Here is an 18,954-nt window from a genome sequence, read left to right on the forward strand (position 1 = left end):
CTTGGAGAATACAACAGCTGTGCTATTCTCTTTCCTGACTGGTTCAGGTTTAAATTTTCCCCCCCTTGGTTACTCTCGGAAGGGTACCTGATCCCTCTGTATGATTAGAAATTTGACTAACATGGAAGAGAGAGGAAAATGTATAAATATGGCATATACTTATGGGAGTCCTGTGTCCAACCTATTAGGTTGCATAACGCACTGTAAGGAGTACTGCAAGAAAAACAAAGTGTCCCTTAAGCAATATGTTAATTATAACATAGTGAGTGATAAATTGATTATGGAAACATTCTTACACAAAGTACATCTAAAAGATCAGAGGGATCTGCCTCTTTGATCCTATCAGAGAAATTTGAATTCTGTGACGCAAAAAGCACTGCTAGCCTCATATACAAAGCCGATTAAACCACCTCTAGATTGGTAAAACACTCTGGTTAAACATGAAGATTCACGCTCCCATTTATGACAAACTCCTCAATTGAATACAACGGTACATAGGTGGACACATAATGGATATCTCCCAGAAAGTGTGTGGATTCTGGAAGCAACAATTCAAGGTAACAAAGAATCGAGTCACCCTTGCGGTCTCCCACAATGACCGCAATTCAAAATCTGGAATCCTGCCTGAAGTTTCTGGAGTAAGTAGCAAATGAGTGACCAAAATATCGACATCACTTTAGCTATATTGCAACACTTGAAACAAACTAAAATGAGGTGACCCCAAAGGTGACAAAGGGACTCCGAGCAAACATGAAGAAAGCGAGGGAGGACTACATCCACATCTAGTAACCAACCAGTCAAGCCACTAAGGGTACGATAAAATGGTTCAAACTGGGGACACCGATTGCTTATTTAGAACCTGTAGAACATCAGACAGGCTTTTCATAGGTTGAAGGAAACTCATGGTGCAACAATGAGGGAACAAAGAAAAACAAGGATGTTAACACTAAGATAAGACCCTAAGATGTGGCCGGAAAACAAATTTATAAGTAGAACTGAATCGGAGAACTGAATCGGAGAGACCAATTTTTACAGACTCCCCACTGAAGGAAGAGCTTTAGCAAATGCCCAGGATTGAAATTGCATTGCAGCTATAATTTGCCTTGGGACTTGGGTATCCAAAGTTTAGAGTTCCTGATGATAAAGCTGTTAGTCTTTTTGCCTTGGAACATCACTGGTATTTAAAGAAATTGAAAATCACTAACCTCTATATTGAAAGAAAACCAGATGACTGCAGCCCTGCAAGAAATTAGGCAGGTTAAAGTGTGTTTTGAAGGGAGTATTTGGCTGACAACAATCGACAGCGAATGCCGTCCGTCCAGCAGGAGGACTCATTTTGTTAGCAGTAAAATTACAGCTCGAGCGAGATAATCTTAAAGGAATTCAGATTTGATAACTGTAGCAATTTTTACAAGGCAGAAATTTAAATCTAGCCCTGCAACAAGCAAGCTTCGTTATTTAATAGTCGTGATTGCCTACCTTCCACCAGTAATAGACCAAGACAAATTACTATAAAACTTGGTCCTCCTAATCGGGAAAATAGATAGTAAACTTTCTTTCATGTCCATGCTACTTTTGGATGATTTTGAAGCAAAAATACCATACTCTGAAACAACCGACTAGTTCCAACTTGACATGGAAAGTGGCTTTTGGATACCAGGTCAAATACTGTCTCTCGGCAAAGGTAATCGATTGGAGAAAAAACTAGGAAAAGTTTTTTTTTAAATCCTTAACTGGAGCATAATAAATGATAGAATAATTATCAACTGGCCAGCCATACGTACAACAATTGGAGGATAACCTTCCTTATTAACTGGGCAATTATTTCATCTGATTATTTTTCGCTTGTCAAAGATTTGGAAGTAGGGAGTTGACTGGTAATGACCACAAACCTCTTTTGTTGTCATTGGACAATTTCAGGTTTGGAAAGTAGATGAATTATTGGCAGTTATAATGAAATGTGTGACTGTTATACTAGGATACTTTTTAGAGATTGTGAATGAAAGATTAGAAAGGCTGACAAAATAATATCAAAGACATTCGACTACTGGTTTGGTAAGGGGTGGCTAAGTAGATTAACTACCAGAACACTAGAGTATATATCTTGGAATCGAACCTAACCTGCTTTTTTAATTTATTTGTTTGCCTTTTTTGTAGCCTTTTGTTTTGTTGCATAAATATAACAGTTTAAACCTATAGGTTCATCTCGACATGCTAAAGCAATCCCCGAGTAAAACTGCGAACTGAAGTAGTATTTCCAGTATAAAATAATTTAAAGAGTTTAATAGACCATGGAATGGTTTGGAAGTACTAAGGGGAGTAGTGATTTAAAGCTGACAGAGAACCATTTAAAGCACCTATGGTATTTTTACAGTTTTATTCAGAATCTAACACACCTTTTCTTCTATATGCGGTTTTACATTTGCTATAGCCTATTGATATTAATTCTAGTCTGTCGTTTTAGATGTACACAAAAGTAGCTTTTCATGTTTTACGGGAATGCTTACTGTGAAGATGTAGTGACTTTATTTTTTAAATTGACAATAATGTAAGTTATGTGATTGTTTTCAATGTTTGTTTTAGTTAGAATTCATAATTCCAGTGTCGCACTCTCCAGCTATAATGATCCCAACTTATTTTTGTTTACAGAGTACATGCTAAACTTTGGACTCTATTTTATAAATTGTATTTATATATTTATTTGCAGTTTAGTATTGAATGAACAAGATGTGTATCAGAGCAGTTTCCAACACATGAAAAACGACTTTGCTAGTAAAGTGCGCCCTATTAAATTTGCTGTTTTGTCAACTTAAGTTCTCTGCTGGAGGCACCTAACGCGTGTGCTGTTTGAATTAGCGGCTCGAAGTTTGCCGCTTTATCAGGTGTCCTTCATAATTGGTATTGAACATGATGATGCTGATGATGAGGTTTTATAAAGCACATGTATGACCCTAACAAGGGTCTCCTGGTGCTTCTAGACTGCTAATCACGACCCAAATTACTGTCTTCAACCCTTTGCCAAAGTTTAAGTGATTGTTCTCCTTTCTTAGATGCGAGGTAAGGTCATGCCACAGTTTGGTGTCCAAGAAAGAGAGGGTTCTCCCACCTTTTACAGTCTGGTTTATTTAGGGGAGTAAACAAGGAGGCTTTAACAGACTGTAGACTCCAGCGAAAAGATTAAGTCCTAAATCTTTGTTATAGTTTCCGGTCCCAGCTTGTTGTGCAATTTTAAGTTTGCTTTAGATTTGTCCACCACTGAGACATTTTGAGTATCCTCTGCGTATAACATGAGAGAGAACTCAAATATTTTATAAGTGCCACCAGAAGGGAGATGTAAATACTGAACAACGTCCAGCTTAATGTAGACCCTTGGGGCACTCCGCACTGCAAGGGTTTCTCCTTGGAGAAGAAAGATGCCATTCCTACCGTTTGAGAATGGTGGGACAGAAAAGACGTGAACCACTCCAAGGTTTTACCTTGCAATCCAGAAGTCTGTAGCCTCTGAAGAAATGCACTTTAAAAGACGGCATGGAACGCTGCTCTGGGATCCAACAGGACCAGAGCGGCTCTTCCTCCTCCTTCCAGTAACATCCTGATCTTATGGCTGATACCAAGGCAGGCTCGCTACAGGGAAGGGGTCTCAAACCTGCTTGAGTTTTTGAAGCACATTATGATTTTTTCAGCGGTCTGTCAAAATCATTTTGTAATATTTTAGCAATAAAAGGCAGTCTTGAAGTAGGTCTGTAGGTTGACAATTCATTTGGATCGGATGAAGGTTTCTTTAAAGTAGGCCAAATTTGAGCAATCTTCCACCGTGCAGGGCAAACTGATGGACAATTTACATAAATCTGTAATAACTTTTGCCTAAACATCCTCCGCCAAATGATAATGGGAGGCAGGACGTGGGTCTGAAGGAGAACTCCATTTAATTGTTAAAACTGAAGGTGCCACTGTTTTCACTTTTAAAGGCTCAAAGCATCCTAGTATCTTGTGTGGTGGGACGGGGTCTACAAGTGCCTCAAACTCAATACACTCGTTAGTGAAAGGTTTTATAATGTTGCTTATCTTTTCAAAAGAATCACAGATCTCTGCGGCGGCATCGGTCTGTGTTTGCGAGAGAATGTGTGTGAGAGGAGGGGAAGCATACATCTTTCACTGCTCGGAACACTTCTCAATCTGAGTTTTCAGACTCTCTGATCTTCTTGGCATAATATGTTTTTTTTTGCAGATCTGCAAAGTTTTTATAGGTTTTCAATTCAGATTTATATGCCTACGCTACTCGCCAGATGCCTTCCGATTCCTTACGGCGCTGTTTTGCGTTCATCGGTTCATTAGTGTGCTGGGGGAAGACTGGTGCTTTCTTCTATTGTGCTTTGCTTTCACTGGGGCAATCGAGTCCAAGGCCCTTACAATCCAATCACCAAATGTATTCACAAACCATTCAGTAACCTCACGAGAGTGTTGACCAGAGCCCAATTGAAAAGGTATCGCATAGTAGGTGGACCGTAGCAACTTGATAGGCGCTCCGACTATCGTAGAGTCATTGGTGGTAAAAATAAGGTCCGTCAAGTGACCTTTTTCATGTGAAGGTGAAAACTTTCAGCTCTAGCTTCAGAGCTATCACAGCATGATATAAGTAATAAATATCACAATTGTTTACTATATCCCACCATATATTAAAGTCCCCCACATACAAAACTGGATGGGCTTTATTAGGTGTGAGGTCATATCTGCCAGTTTTGCTCCAAAGTTGGCACAGTGGGTGGGAGAGTTCTATAGTAGCAGACGGGTAACGCTTGCTTTTTCTGAAAGTGTTTAATTTTAAAAAGCAATGTTTCAGCCTGTCCAAAAAGAAGTGTTTAACTTCTGACAATTTGTAAGTATGATTTTAAAATCGTTGCTACTCCCCCTCCTGTCCGCCTTCTCTATCTTGTCGGATTACTTCATATCCGTTTGGAATGGCGCCATGAAGATCTGGCCCGAGCAGTCCTTCAGCCTGGTTTCTGTAAGACACAATAGATATTATTTTTCTGATTCTAGGAGTAATGCAATCTCCTCTTCCTGCTTCTTTATTGAGCGGCATGCCCCTTTTACTTTTGGGTGTAGTGATCCTTTGAGGCCAGCACTATCCTGGTCAATTCTATTGCTTCCTTCCTTCCTTCCAACCGCTATTCCTGTCCTCCCCCCCCCCCCCACACACATTTTTCTAACCCCTCTTTAGTTTCAGTAGCTCCTCTGTTGCGTAAATAAATGCTCTTATGAATATGCCAGTGGCAAAACAGTATGAAGAATTGAAATATTGTACTCGGTCCTTCTAGTTCAAATCCAAACTCCTCTCTCGGTTTCTATTAACCAGAATCCTATCATCCAGAGAAACAGCAACGTTAATTAACATTTCAGAGAAAAGGTTTTTTTACCATGCTCCACCCCTGTGAGTCTTCAGTTATTTTGGTGAGTTGGTAGGCACTTATCAAGGCCAGGATTGCTTTAGTCTCACATAGTGTAGGGATTTGATTCTAATTGGCGGTGCTTCTAGCTTGAAGTCCTCAGTAGGAAGCATCCTCACTTAATCACCAGATCACTAATTTTCAGTACCTGTTACTCTGAAGCTTGCAAAACAAATGTTGGGGGGCGCTTAGATTTGCCGAGGTGGTGCTAGGTGGCCAGCAACAGGGATCTTTTGTCTTCTTGTAGCACACTCTGCCACTGCCATTCCTTAGACCGCCCATTCTGCTTTTGGGAATTGAGGCTCATTGTTCGCACTTGCCCTGGGATATCCGCCACATGTCAGAACTTTATAGTGTTAGCAGGCTGGCTTCCAGGAGCACCACTGAAGCCCCATGTTTGAATCCATTGAAACAAATCCCTCTTTTGCTTTTTTTTTTTTTTAATACATTTCTCTTTCGTAAAGCTCTCCACACTACTGTTAGGTGTCTTTGTGCTGTGCGGAGGGGGTGTCTGTGTGCTGTGCGGAGGGGGTTATCATGGGGCTAAAGCTGGTTCAGGAGCAGTGTCTAAAGCTGGGAGCTAACATCTACACATCAAAGCAGGTGCTGTGGAACCGGGGAGGACCAGTTGTAAAGGTAAACCAGGTGGTCGGATAGATCTGGGTAGGTGTAGTCACATGGCTGTCCTTGACAAGCGTGCTTTAAATCTTTGCGTCACGAGTTACCAAGATGAGGCCGCCTTGGCAGACACAGCCGTGCTTTAGTGAAGGAGTAGGCACTAGACCCTGGCCAGACAACCGTGGATTCTGATGAAGAGGGCACTGTGTCCCAGGAGGATGGATGGCATGGAGTGGTGGGATTTAAACTGTTGGTGGGCCACACCAACGAGAGAGTTGTCAGTCCTCTAGAGTTGTGATAGGTCTGCTTCTAGTCCATTAGCATTGGTCGGAGGGTGGAAGGGTGGGGGAGGGGGTCGGAGGAGGAAGGGAGGGAGGTAGTCTGCCTCTGTATCCATGAATGAGGCGTGAATAAGGCTGGGTTGTTGCCAGTGGCAGTCCTCCGTTGCCTCGATGGTGGATGATGCGGAAAGACTTGAGAAAGGTAGCCAAGGACGTGGGCCGGCAGTACCCGGCTGACACTCTGCCCGTTCCTTATTTTATTTATTTAGTGCATTTTTATAAAGCGCAGACATTACCCGGAGGTGTCAGAGCGCTGTACACTAGAACCAGTTACGTTACAAGAGAGAAGTGTTACACAATGGAACATTACAAAGATAAACAGGAGACTTAAAAGAAGGGTACACAAACACAAAATCCAGCACACAAAATCCAGCACGCAAGGGTGAGGAATGTACTAGAAATTTTTTTTTTTTTTTTTACAATGATGAGTGAACTTCCTCGAGGGGACTGAGAATGAAAGTATTAGTTCTGAAAGTGTCTTTGGAAGAGAAGTGATTTGAGGTCAGCTCTGAAGATCCGGTTAGAGGAGGTGGCACGGAGCAATGGGGAATCAAGTTCCAGATTCTCACTGCATTGCCTGAGAAGGATTGCACCATCGATCTTTCCCTTTTGAAGGAGGGGGATTCAAGCAGAAGCTTTTCCGCATTACGAGAAGGACGAGAGCCTCCGGAGAAATTTCAATTTATTCGCCAGGTAACGAGGAGAGGACGTGTGCAAGGCTTTGTGTGTGATGCAGGCAGTTTTGTATATAGATCTTGCCTCGATCGGAAGCCATCGAAGAGAGGACAGGATAGGAGTGACGTGGTCGCTTCGTTTAGACCCTGAAATGAAGCGAGCTGCTGAATGGGGGATTGATTTGAGATGGGAGAGCTGGGATTTGGGTAGGCCCGTCAGAAGAGAATTGCAATAATCCAGTCTAGAGAGAACCAGCGCTTGTACCAAGGTCTTTAGGTCTTTCTCCGGGATGAACCGACGAATCCCCCACAGAAGGCGCAACTGGTAACATGCGTTCTTAGCAATAGAGTTGGTGGGAGATTAGGTTGAGTCTTTTGTCAAGTATGACACCTAGGGATTTAGCGCTGTTGACAATGATGGGTGTGTTGTTGAGTAAATTCAGCTGATCCATCCAAGATTGAGCAGGAGGAGGGGAGAGAGAGGAAGAGTTGAGAGTAGAGTTGAGTAGTGAGAGATTGTGTGCAGAAGACACCTTGAGATAGATTTGAGTGTCATCCGCATAAAGATGGTAATGGATCCCAGATTTACTTAGGAGGTTCCCTAATGGTTCCTGGTAGAGATTAAAGAAAGTGGGTGCCAGGATAGAACCTTGAGGGTTCCTAATGAACTTTGATTTAGTTTTAGTTTTCTGGAGCACGGTCAGCCTTGACATTCTTGCTGGAGGTCCTGCTTCTAATAACCTATCTCTGCTGTGTGGTGACGGCTGCTCAGGTGGGCTCCTCGAAACAAACACCCACCCTCCTTTGCCAACTTTTAGATTGGAGTATGGGCGTATCTGTTTATATGGGATCATTTGTAGTGATGTCTTCAGCCACTTGGTGGCGCCAGAGATTTACCGTAGTAACGTTTTATTTATGTTCGATCCCAGGAGTCGAGCCGTGCACTTAAATGCCCTAACTCTTGTAGGGGCGGGGTGGCCCCTGTGGGCGCGTTGGCACACTCGCTGCCACCCTGACAGAGGGACATAGAGGCCGCTACATCTCAGGGTGGCTCCTCGAGATGTTAAAGTTGAAACAGTGTGACATACGACCGCCGGCGCAGCAAAGTTTTAAAAAAAAATGTTTCATTATTTATTTTTTCGGTTTATAATAACACGTACGTGGGCCTGTTGGTGCTCTTTACGAGAGCAGGAAGTACGTTCTTGTTAACAAACATCGTAAACAAGCTATTACTACCAGGAAAACAAGGAACAGACAGTTCCCACGTTACACGATGAGCAGTAGATAGCTGACCATCATGGCAACGAAGGGCCACATGCATCAAGCAAAAAAACGGTCGCAAACGGGCAGATTCGCAGAATCTGCTCCTTTGCGACTGGTATTTTTGCATTTGGGAACGATTATCCCAAATGCAAAAATCGCAATTTTTGAACTCGCAAAAATAGCGATTACTTAATTGTAATTGCATTTAGGGATTCGCTAATTGAGATTTCCTGAATGCAATGCATGATGAAATGGCGATTTCGCTAATAGGGGTTGCAAATAACCATCAAATTGAACTTGATGGTAATCTGCAAAAACTTTGAAAAATGCACTAAAGTGCATTTTTCAAAGTTCCTGGTTACAAACACACATGCCCTTGGGGCATGTGTGTGCAACATGTGTTCAGATTACAATTTCAGGGGAGCAACAGGGTGCCCTTTTGGCACCCTTGCACCCTTGAAAGTGCATGCGCAATTTGCGAGTACCTATTGGTACTTGGAAATTGCGCATGCAATTTCCCATTAATTCCTATGGGCCTGTACGCCCATAGGAATGAATTGGAAGCCATTCCTTAATTGCGAGTCGCAATTAAGGAATGTTTAGAAATTGCTTTTTTTCCTGCGATTTCTACATGCATTGGCTTATGCGATTCCTTAATTGTGATTCCGTAATAATCGCAATTAAGGAATCGCAAAAGCCTACCTTGATGCATGTGCCCCAAAATGCAGCGAGAAGAAATTATCGGTAACAGGAAAGACAAGTCAACATGGTAGAAGCGATCATTCCCACTATAACCAAAGTGTCTTTGCTAGGATTTTGAGTTCCCTTTTGGATGTGAACAGACGAAGTTGTGCGAAGGGCTGGTGGGAAGGAATCTCAAAGTCTTGTTGCTCTGCCAAAGAATGCCTCTCAGGCGCCCTTCTTGCCTAAAAGTCGCAGGTTGAAGAGGAACTGGCCGCTTCTTGATCCTTGTTGAGCACCACAGACTTTTCAGTTTTAAAAGGATCAGATATGCGAAGTGTGTCCGTTTCAAGTCTGTCCAGCACCCTTTTCAAACGCAGGTATCTCAAAAAGAACTGAACGGATTTACACTTTTGTGTTGCCCTAGTGGCCCTAAGTGGGATGGGTATGCACAGACGTGAGTCCTGTGCTCGACACGCCACTGGATTCAAGCTACCCTGGCTGCTGAGGGTTGATGCCCGCAAACTGGTCCCAGGATGCTTGTTTTCCGGTTTAGGAAGAGCCTGGCTTGCCAGTTCTGGCTGGGCTGATCCCACAGGGAGCAGGGTCAAGACTTATTTGCATACAGCTGGGTCCAAACTGGAATGGGGAGGCGAGCAAAAAACTGATGGATTTAAAACAGATCTGTGCCTGGGGATGAATGTATGACAATGTCCAGCTTTCCATCTTTGTGTTGTTACGAATTTACACTTGTACATTTCTTTAGGCTCTGTTTCTAATATGTAGACCGCTTATCTGATTCACTGTGATTTGGTTTTCGTTTATGTATGTTGGTCAATACATTTCGCTGTCTGTAAAAGAGTGTTCTGTGTCAAAGATTGTGGCTTGTTAATGCACATAAGCACGTTAGCTGTACAAGTATTTACCGGGTCATGATTTAACCATAAGTCTCTAGGTAGTCTAGTTGGCCAAAACAGTTCAACTATCCCAATTTATTTCCATCTTTACATTTGTATTTCCAGTGGTTATTTGTTCAACATTAATTAAGTTAATCCTCAACCTGCCACGACACTGCCACATCTCCCAGCACCTGCGCACACTCCACTGGCTCCCCGTCGAGGCTAGAATCACCTTCAAGATGCTAACCCACACACACAAAGCCCTTAACGTCACCGGACCAGCATACTTGAATAGCCAACTCAAATTCCACGCACCCCAAAGGACCCTATGATCAGCCCAGCTCTCGTACGCCGTGGTCCCTCTCACCAGAGAGCCCAGATCGGGAGGCCGCTCCTTCTCCTTCCTCGCTTAACTCCCTCCCGCTCCACCTCAGACAGACATCACTCCCCATCTTTACAAGAGACCTCAAAACATGGCTCTTCGACAGACGTCCTCCTTGATGGACTGGATCCTGCACCACCCCAGCGCCTTGAGACACTTACGGATGAGTAGTCGTGCTCAATAAACTCATGATTCAGTGATTGGTTTGGTTCCTACTGGCTTTGGCAATGCTTTTTAGTGATGCTGAACAGCATCCAGTATTGGTATAAGCAATGGTTTTTGCCAATGCTGTTTTAGTATCCGCCATAAAGAAAGGGCGCAATGATGCAGTTGTCATTCTGTAGGCACATGCATACGTCACCAGACGCTCTGATTCTATTTTCTTTTATTTTTTTAATTGACCGATCTAAAATGGTTGACCCCACTTACATCGATCAATTAAAAATTTGAAATGTGCAAAAGCACTTTTGTGGAGGACCTGCATTCATGTTCTGTCTGAGCCTAAAAAAAAATCAATTAAAAAATGAACTGGGGAGGGAGTGTGCTGAGGCAACTAAGTAGCCATCCAGTGGTAAACAATCGGTTGGGTTTTACGCCCCTATAAGTTCATGGTAAGTTCGCAATAGGTCCTGTCTTGTAGGTTGACCACAAAAGGTCTGTGCCCTTGTCTAAGCATCCACGGTCAGTCTGCACATAGCTTAGTTTGGAAGACAGTAGCCATTCTTGCTAAAAAGGGGTAAATAGTGCTCAGAATGGTAATGAATGGGAGCACCTCCAGTTGGCTCGCATGATGGTCGAGTTCACAGTGGAAAACATCGGAGCGGTCAAGAAGCCTACAGAAGGGCTTGGCAGCAAAGCTTGTCCAAAGCCCTGCAGGGGGTGTTCATCACAACTGGGGGCGCATGTGTTCTTGATCTTTGATATCCTCCCCTGTGGGGTGCGATGCGGCTGGACCTAATTCTGTCCTTTAGCTGCAAACATCACACAGTGATGCATGGTAGGTGTACAAGCAGCAGTGCTCAATGGAGGGTGCCTCATGTTTTATATAATACCAATGACATTATAATAGATTGCTCCTCCTTTTTCAACAAAACGTGGAATGTTGGATTTTAAATGTGTTTTTATATACGGTGTGCTAAATCTACATATGTATCACGCCGTTGGCTGTGACCTCAAAGGCATCACTGAATGTAACAAGGTCTTCAGAAGGTAACAGCAGTGCCAGGTTCAGGTTGTTACATTTCCATAATTCCTTCACGGACCTTGATAAGCTACTTATAAATGGACCAAATGGGCACGTATGTGGAGTACCTGAGCAGTACACTGTCCAACTCCGGGCCTCTGGAAGCGGTGATGCAGATTGGCATGACTAGGGTGAAGGTGCCTGCATAGTGTCTTGGGGGCTCCATTCAGTGTTTGGTGGGCCAGTGCCCTAACGGCTGGGAAGACTGTCCGCCTCTGGCGCCTCTTTATTTTCTTTTGCTTGTTTTTTGCTACGGAGGCTCTTTGGTGAAACCCAACTATTGTCTTTAGGTCATTGCATGGCAGAAGACCTTTCAGCATGTGGCAGTCTTGTAGATCTCATTCCTAGAAAGGCTCCTAGGCTAGATTTGGGGGAATACATTGCTGTTTATTTATGTAGGGTCGATCTGGCTTAATTCCAATAAAAGTAACATCCTGACCCTTACGAGCTGCTTTTAATCCTGGGTGAAACAAATGCAAAAGCAGGGGGTTACACAATCGCACATGGAAAATTGCTCCACTGATTACAGCTCACATACATGTCACAGGAAAGCTCTGGCATTATACCAGTATTACAATGGGTACAATTGATGTATGTGCAAACTCCAGCTACAGTCTAAACTGCAGGTTCCAACACAGAGTCCGCTGCCCACACGCCTGTTTGACTTTAAGTAACATCCATGCTCTGGTAGAGATTTTGTTGTTGTTGATAGTATCACATATTTTATAACTATTGATCATCGATTAATGTCCATCCATTGACAGCATACATCTACCGTATAGGTTGTACTGCATGTATATGTTAACAATAGTACCCCGTATAGTGAAACCATATATAAGTGTATATATAATAGCACAACATTTAAACTACATGACCTGCTCTGTTCGAGATTTGGACATTCTGAATTGGAGGTACCTGAAATGGCATAAGACGTTTCATTTACACCAATAACATCCCGAATGTCTGGAATCTGAGGGCGATATTTCTGCAGATATTGAAACCTATAGACGTGTATTTATGGTGGTCTAGTTTGAGAGTAACTGGTAAATGTCAGTCTTAAGCGCAACTTCTCTTAGGAGGGCATATCAGCTGACCAAGCTATCATGAGGTCTGTTTTTTGACTCCCTTCAATATCGTGATATAAGAGACTGGACGATAGAATGTGGATGACCGCCAACCTATGCAGGTCAAAGGGGGGCTTGGGTCTGGAAGGAGACAGCGGGCAGTATTCACGTGCTCTTATAGCAGCATCACATGCCATCTTACTACAGAGAAGCAAAAGCACTAACCCTGTTTAAAGAATGGTGGCCATCTCTGTAAACTGAGATTATTGTGTATCAACAGGCGCAAGCAGGCCAACCAGCTACCTGCATGATGGTGCATCGTGTACGACTCTACATCCTGCATCCCAAGCAGTTCTGATTTCCAAAGAGTCCGCTGTACTAACAGCACAGTCAGACCATCGGACCATCTAGCCTGTCATTTTACAACTCTTTGCAGGATCTAGAGAACCGACCAAGGTCTTGATTCAGAGTGCCACCTTCTCTAAGCCTATCCTCTTTGTGTTCCTACTTGTGACCAGAGTGGAGATGGTGAGATCAGAGGCGGCTTATCCTGAGGAAACTGATCTGAGCCGCGGGCCACCCCTCAAAGTCCCATGTGCCCCGAGGGCCCCCCGGCAGTATTTGCATGCGTATAAAATTGTCAGAGAGGTGCCCCCTCTCATCTGTTGTCTGCTTCTCTGTTTCGTTGAGATTAGGACATTGAGGAGGCCTGTGTGGGACAGAGAGAGTCTGGACGCATCATTATTCTTAGATGTTGCATAAATGTCTGTGAGACCAGGACCCGGGATCCCTTTAACGCTACTCTCCTCCTTACCCCATAGCACGATGTAGAGCTGGTCGACCCTCGAGGACGCACCCCCTTGCACCTGGCTGTGTCACTGGGAAACTTGGAGTCGGCCCGGGTACTGCTGCGGTTCAACGCTAAGGTCGGTCATGAGAACAGCACCGGCTGGACAGGTAGGTGGCGCCGCCGCAGGCTTCACAGGTCACATTTTTGGTAAAATTCTGGGTTGCACCGGGAGTCTCAGGAAATGTCAAGAGTCGATCCAGGGTTAAACTCGACAATGGAATTCCTTGTCAAAGATCAGCGTCTTTATCGAACGTAGATTGTTTTAGTGCTGCAGATGTAGTCACGACAGGGTCTGCTCGATAATGGTAGTAAAGCTGGAGACTGCGCAGTCTCGTGAAGCGGCCAATGGTTTCACCCTGGCTGCGCCCGTCTTGGGTTATTCCAAGATGGGAAGAAAGACCTGCTGCGCTTCCTTGGCAGAGACACTTCTTGGGACTTTACATCGCAGGCAGTTGCTTCAGTACTTCACACCACTGTATTCGACTTTCAGCTACCTATTAATTGTTCTCATTTTATATGTGTCTATCTTTCTGTTTGTATGTGCATATATATATATTTATATGGACAAATAAATACATACACAATTGCACATATAATGAGGAAAGGTAAATATGAATTTATTTTTTAATTAAGGTTTGTGTTAATTTGTAATGACTTTGAGTAAACCAATTAGTACATAACAGTTTTCACTTAATTTAAACAAAATATTAATGAACATTTAATGTAAGTTATTTAGTAAATTATGTATTAGGTTATTAACAACGAATTAGTTTAAATATAGATTAAATGTAACTTGAAAGATATTTAACAGTATAAGATTAAAAACATATCTGTTTTTGTAATTTTAAATTTAATGTTTGAGTTTGGTGGATGGCGAGGAAATGTTCGGGTTCAGAAATGAGTAGTGTATGGACTAGTGAGGGCTTGTTATGGTGCAGTGGCTGGTAGTGTACAGGTGTTCTAGGTGCTTGTTAGAGTTCAGGGGTGGGTAGTGTATGGACTGGTGAGGGTTTGTTATGGTGCAGTGGTTGGTAGTGTACAGGTGTTCTAGGTGCTTGTTAGAGTTCAGGGTGGGGAGTGTATGGACTGGTGAGGGTTTGTTATGGTGCAGTGGTTGGTAGTGTACAGGTGTACTAGGTGCTTGTTAGAGTTCAGGGTGGGTAGTGTATGGACTGGTGAGGGTTTGTTATGGTGCAGTGGTTGGTAGTGTACAGGTGTACTAGGTGCTTGTTAGAGTTCAGGGTGGGTAGTGTATGGACTGGTGAGGGTTTGTTATGGTGCAGTGGTTGGTAGTGTACAGGTGTTCTAGGTGCTTGTTAGAGTTCAGGGTGGGTAGTGTATGGACTAGAGAGGGTTTGTTATGGTTAAGTGGTTGGTAGTGTACAGGTGTACTAAGTGCTTGTTAGAGTTCAGGGTGGGTAGTGTATGGACTGGTGAGGGTTTGTTATGGTGCAGTGGTTGGTAGTGTACAGGTGTACTAGGTGCTTTTCAGAGTTCAGGGGTGGGTAGTGTATGGACTGGTGAGGGTTTGTTATGGTGCAGTGGCTGGTAGTGTACAGGTGTTCTAGGTGCTTGTTAGAGTTCAGGGGTGGGGAGTGTATGGACTGGTGAGGGTTTGTTATGGTGCAGTGGTTGGTAGTGTACAGGTGTACTAGGTGCTTTTCAGAGTTCAGGGTGGGAAGTGTATGGACTGGTGAGGGTTTGTTATGGTGCAGTGGCTGGTAGTGTACAGGTGTTCTAGGTGCTTGTTAGAGTTCAGGGGTGGGGAGTGTATGGACTAGTTAGGGTTTGTTATGGTGCAGTGGTTGGTAGTGTACAGGTGTACTAAGTGCTTTTCAGAGTTCAGGGGTGGGTAGTGTATGGACTAGTGAGGGTATGTTATGGTGCAGTGGTTGGTAGTGTACAGGTGTACTATGTGCTCGTTAGAGTTCAGGGTGGGTAGTGTATGGACTAGTGAGGGTTTGTTATGGTGCAGTGGTTGGTAGTGAACAGGTGTACTAAGTGCTTGTTAGAGTTCAGGGTGGGTAGTGTATGGACTGGTGAGGGTTTGTTATGGTGCAGTGGCTGGTAGTGTACAGGTGTTCTAGGTGCTTGTTAGAGTTCAGGGGTGGGTAGTGTATGGACTGGTGAGGGTTTGTTATGGTGCAGTGGTTGGTAGTGTACAGGTGTTCTAGGTGCTTGTTAGAGTTCAGGGGTGGGTAGTGTATGGACTGGTGAGGGTTTGTTATGGTGCAGTGGTTGGTAGTGTACAGGTGTTCTAGGTGCTTGTTAGAGTTCAGGGTGGGGAGTGTATGGACTAGTGAGGGTTTGTTATGGTGCAGTGGTTGGTAGTGTACAGGTGTACTAGGTGCTTGTTAGAGTTCAGGGTGGGTAGTGTATGGACTAGTGAGGGTTTGTTATGGTGCAGTGGTTGGTAGTGTACAGGTGTACTAGGTGCTTGTTAGAGTTCAGGGTGGGTAGTGTATGGACTGGTGAGGGTTTGTTATGGTGCAGTGGTTGGTAGTGTACAGGTGTTCTAGGTGCTTTTCAGAGTTCAGGGTGGGTAGTGTATGGACTAGTGAGGGTTTGTTATGGTGCAGTGGATGGTAGTGTACAGGTGTTCTAGGTGCTTGTTAGAGTTCAGGGGTGGGTAGTGTATGGACTGGTGAGGGTTTGTTATGGTGCAGTGGTTGGTAGTGTACAGGTGTTGTAGGTGCTTTCTAGAGTTCAGGGTGGGTAGTGTTTAGGGCAGGGGCTGTTGCTGGACGTCTGGCTCCACACTACACATGTTCTGAGTGCTCTTGGTGGGAATTGCAAATAGCAGTTGTCACCTCCATTTCTATTCAAAGAATACCTTGGCTGCCTAGCAGTCGCGTCTTGCCGATACGCCGGGCACTTTTCAGATGCACATGCACTAGTGCATATTTGTACTGGTTTCTTGGGATTTTATTGGGTGCTATAAACTTGAGTAGTCAAAGGGGTGACCTTAGACTGCAATACTTGGGGGTCCCCAGGGAACACCCACTGATGATGCACAGCCCGGTCACATTTTAAAACCGCCCCATTCACTTGGGGAATCAAACATGTGCTTCAAACACTTTTGCACTGAGATCCCCCTGCAACCCCCCCCTCCTCCTTTTGAGTAATATGTTTTGAAGACTGTACCCCCCTCCTCTGAAAATGTTATGGCAAAAATTGTGGGAGTGGGAGGGACATGGCTATCGCAGGGGGAGGGGATTATGAGATCATTACGGGGCACTTTTTTTGTAGCTCCTAATCCGCGCTAAATGTGAGACTTCTAATGAGCAAACGCATCAGTCAAAAAAAGAAGTGACCAAATCACTGCTCCCAATAATTGGGGTGCTGAGAGCCTCTTGCACTCTTGTGCTGTAATGCAACTGCGGCTGCTACACTGATGGGTGCAGCCCTGTAATGCAGGCGGTCTCCTTCTTTTTACACCCCTCCCTCACAATGCTGGACCATTACCTCAATCTTGTAACGGGATGTCTGCCCCTTTACGACAAGAAGCAAGCGCCTGCATTTCACCCCCTACTGCCTGCGGCAAGGGTGCCCTCTGCTGTAATGCTAGCAAGGAAACAGAGCCCACATGCCCCATCTTTGGGAAGCAAGACATTCATTATTGTGGTGCTGTGGGCACCGCTAACGCCTGGGCCCCATTGCAACTTCTCCTTCACTAATGCTAGCGAGTGTCTGCGAAGCAGGCTGCCTCTGCCATCCCTTCCTCTCCCACCTCGCTCACGCCTCACGCCCAGACCAAGGGGACTCCCCTGCTTCAATCCTCCTCTTCCTTGGACCTTTCCTCCAAGGCACAAATAAACACTGACACAGCAAGTATGCATTTACCCCAAATGCATAAAGAAAACAGTAAAATAGCCGTTATTCTGCAGAACCAAAGATTCCTACAACTCTGTGAAACAGGCCGTCTACACTGGCCATTACTCTGGCCATTACTCCTGGGCCTGATTCCCAGAGCAGTCGTGCTGCGGCTCTGTGCCATTTAAAAAGAACAAGACCCCCCACCACCACCCTGCTTCTTGGGCCTTGTTCCATGTGCAGCAGGTTGACTTGACTTGGGCCCCAATGCTAGCCAGGAAATGAGCCACATGCCCATTTTTGTAGTTTTTATAAAGGGGCAGGTGGAAGGGGCTCTTGTGATGAGAAGCAGAGATGGCGAGAGAGTTCTAGAAGAAACATGCCATCTCCCCAGAGTGGCTGCTGCCGTAAAGGAATGTAAATGTGTGCAATTGGCGAATCACTTTATATCAAGGCTGTCTTGGAGCCAGTATTGACTTTTATTGATGGAGTCATGTGAAGCCTCTGAGTGAAAAATATGTTTTCTTTATGAGAGCTAGTATTAAGGGGGTATCGCCGGAGTTGTCGAACCTGTCCTTTTAATGGACACAAATTTTTTTTGCACTGGATACAATATGATCACTTGTTACAAAAGTGTATATTTTTAAAGTACTTTTTTTTTAATCTTAAACACTGCATTTTGCAGCAGCCTATTTTATACTGTGTAACACAATTTTAAAATGACGACATTCACAGAGATTTCTGTCACAGACTCGATCCTCGTAGTACTATAAATAATCAAGTCACTGCTCACTGCTCCAGCCTGGATTTCATTGTGTGGCTGTCTGGTCTCACACCGACATCTGTGGTGATCACATGAACCCACTGAGCTTTCATAACTTAAAACAGTACATTCCCATCCATTACTTGAACTTGCGTTCATTTTTCGTTCAGGGTGTGTGCCTGTATCTCACATGTAGGTAACTGAAGGCGAAAACAACAAAATGTAGAGTTCTTCATCCTTTAACCTGCTGTCACACTCGCTGGCGCGGTCCCCACTGCACTCATTATCACAGCCCCACGCTTTTCACTTTTTTTACTCTTCAACCGCATGTAAATTAGGACAGCCTGGAAACACGCGGCCAGGCTGTCTTCATTTTGAAGTAAGTGGTGATGCTTTCGCACCCCACTGCAAATACAGTCGGGGAACCCCAGGGGGGCATCTCCCAATGTGAAGACCTCTGCTGTAAAGGATGATGGCAAGGAGTGCGGATGACGCGCCAATGTGAGAACTCTTGAGTAGTCCTGCGTAGAGTGTGTGACATTTGTGTAAATTCTGCATAACGACTCGCGCTTTCGGCAAATGCAAACCCATCATTTTATACAATATTTCTAATGGAATCTTTCAACCGCAGATTCCTCACCTTGTGACTATTCCCCAGGCATCAGACTTGACCTGGACATTTTTAATGCAGTATTCCTGTGCGCTAGCAGGTGACATCCTGAGATTCAAGCATGTGCGCTGTAGCGGCATCCCCGGGACACCTCCGCCCTTCTGGTGCGGTGGAGGAGGGTGCTAGCGGCCGGGGTCATGGAGAAACTACGAAAACCCATCGCGAGTGGAGACTGGTTTGAGAAGTTGGCCTGGTATATGCTCTCCACTAGTTATAGTGGGCACCTTGCACCAGTCCAAACAACCC

General features: G+C 44.4%; 1 protein-coding gene across 1 annotated transcript in view; it reads left to right on the plus strand.

The window, feature by feature from the left end:
* The window catches only part of ANKRD13D (ankyrin repeat domain 13D), a 214,138-nt gene that overhangs the window by 13,583 nt on the left and 181,601 nt on the right, over positions 1-18,954 (plus strand). The window contains exon 2 of the mRNA XM_085651622.1: positions 13,434-13,569. Within this exon, the coding sequence (XP_085507748.1) occupies positions 13,434-13,569 (136 nt within the window). The remainder of the gene's footprint in view (positions 1-13,433; positions 13,570-18,954) is intronic.

Source organism: Triturus cristatus, chromosome 4_1 (assembly GCF_964204655.1).
Source record: "Triturus cristatus chromosome 4_1, aTriCri1.1, whole genome shotgun sequence".
In the NCBI taxonomy this organism is placed as follows: Eukaryota; Metazoa; Chordata; class Amphibia; order Caudata; family Salamandridae; genus Triturus; species Triturus cristatus.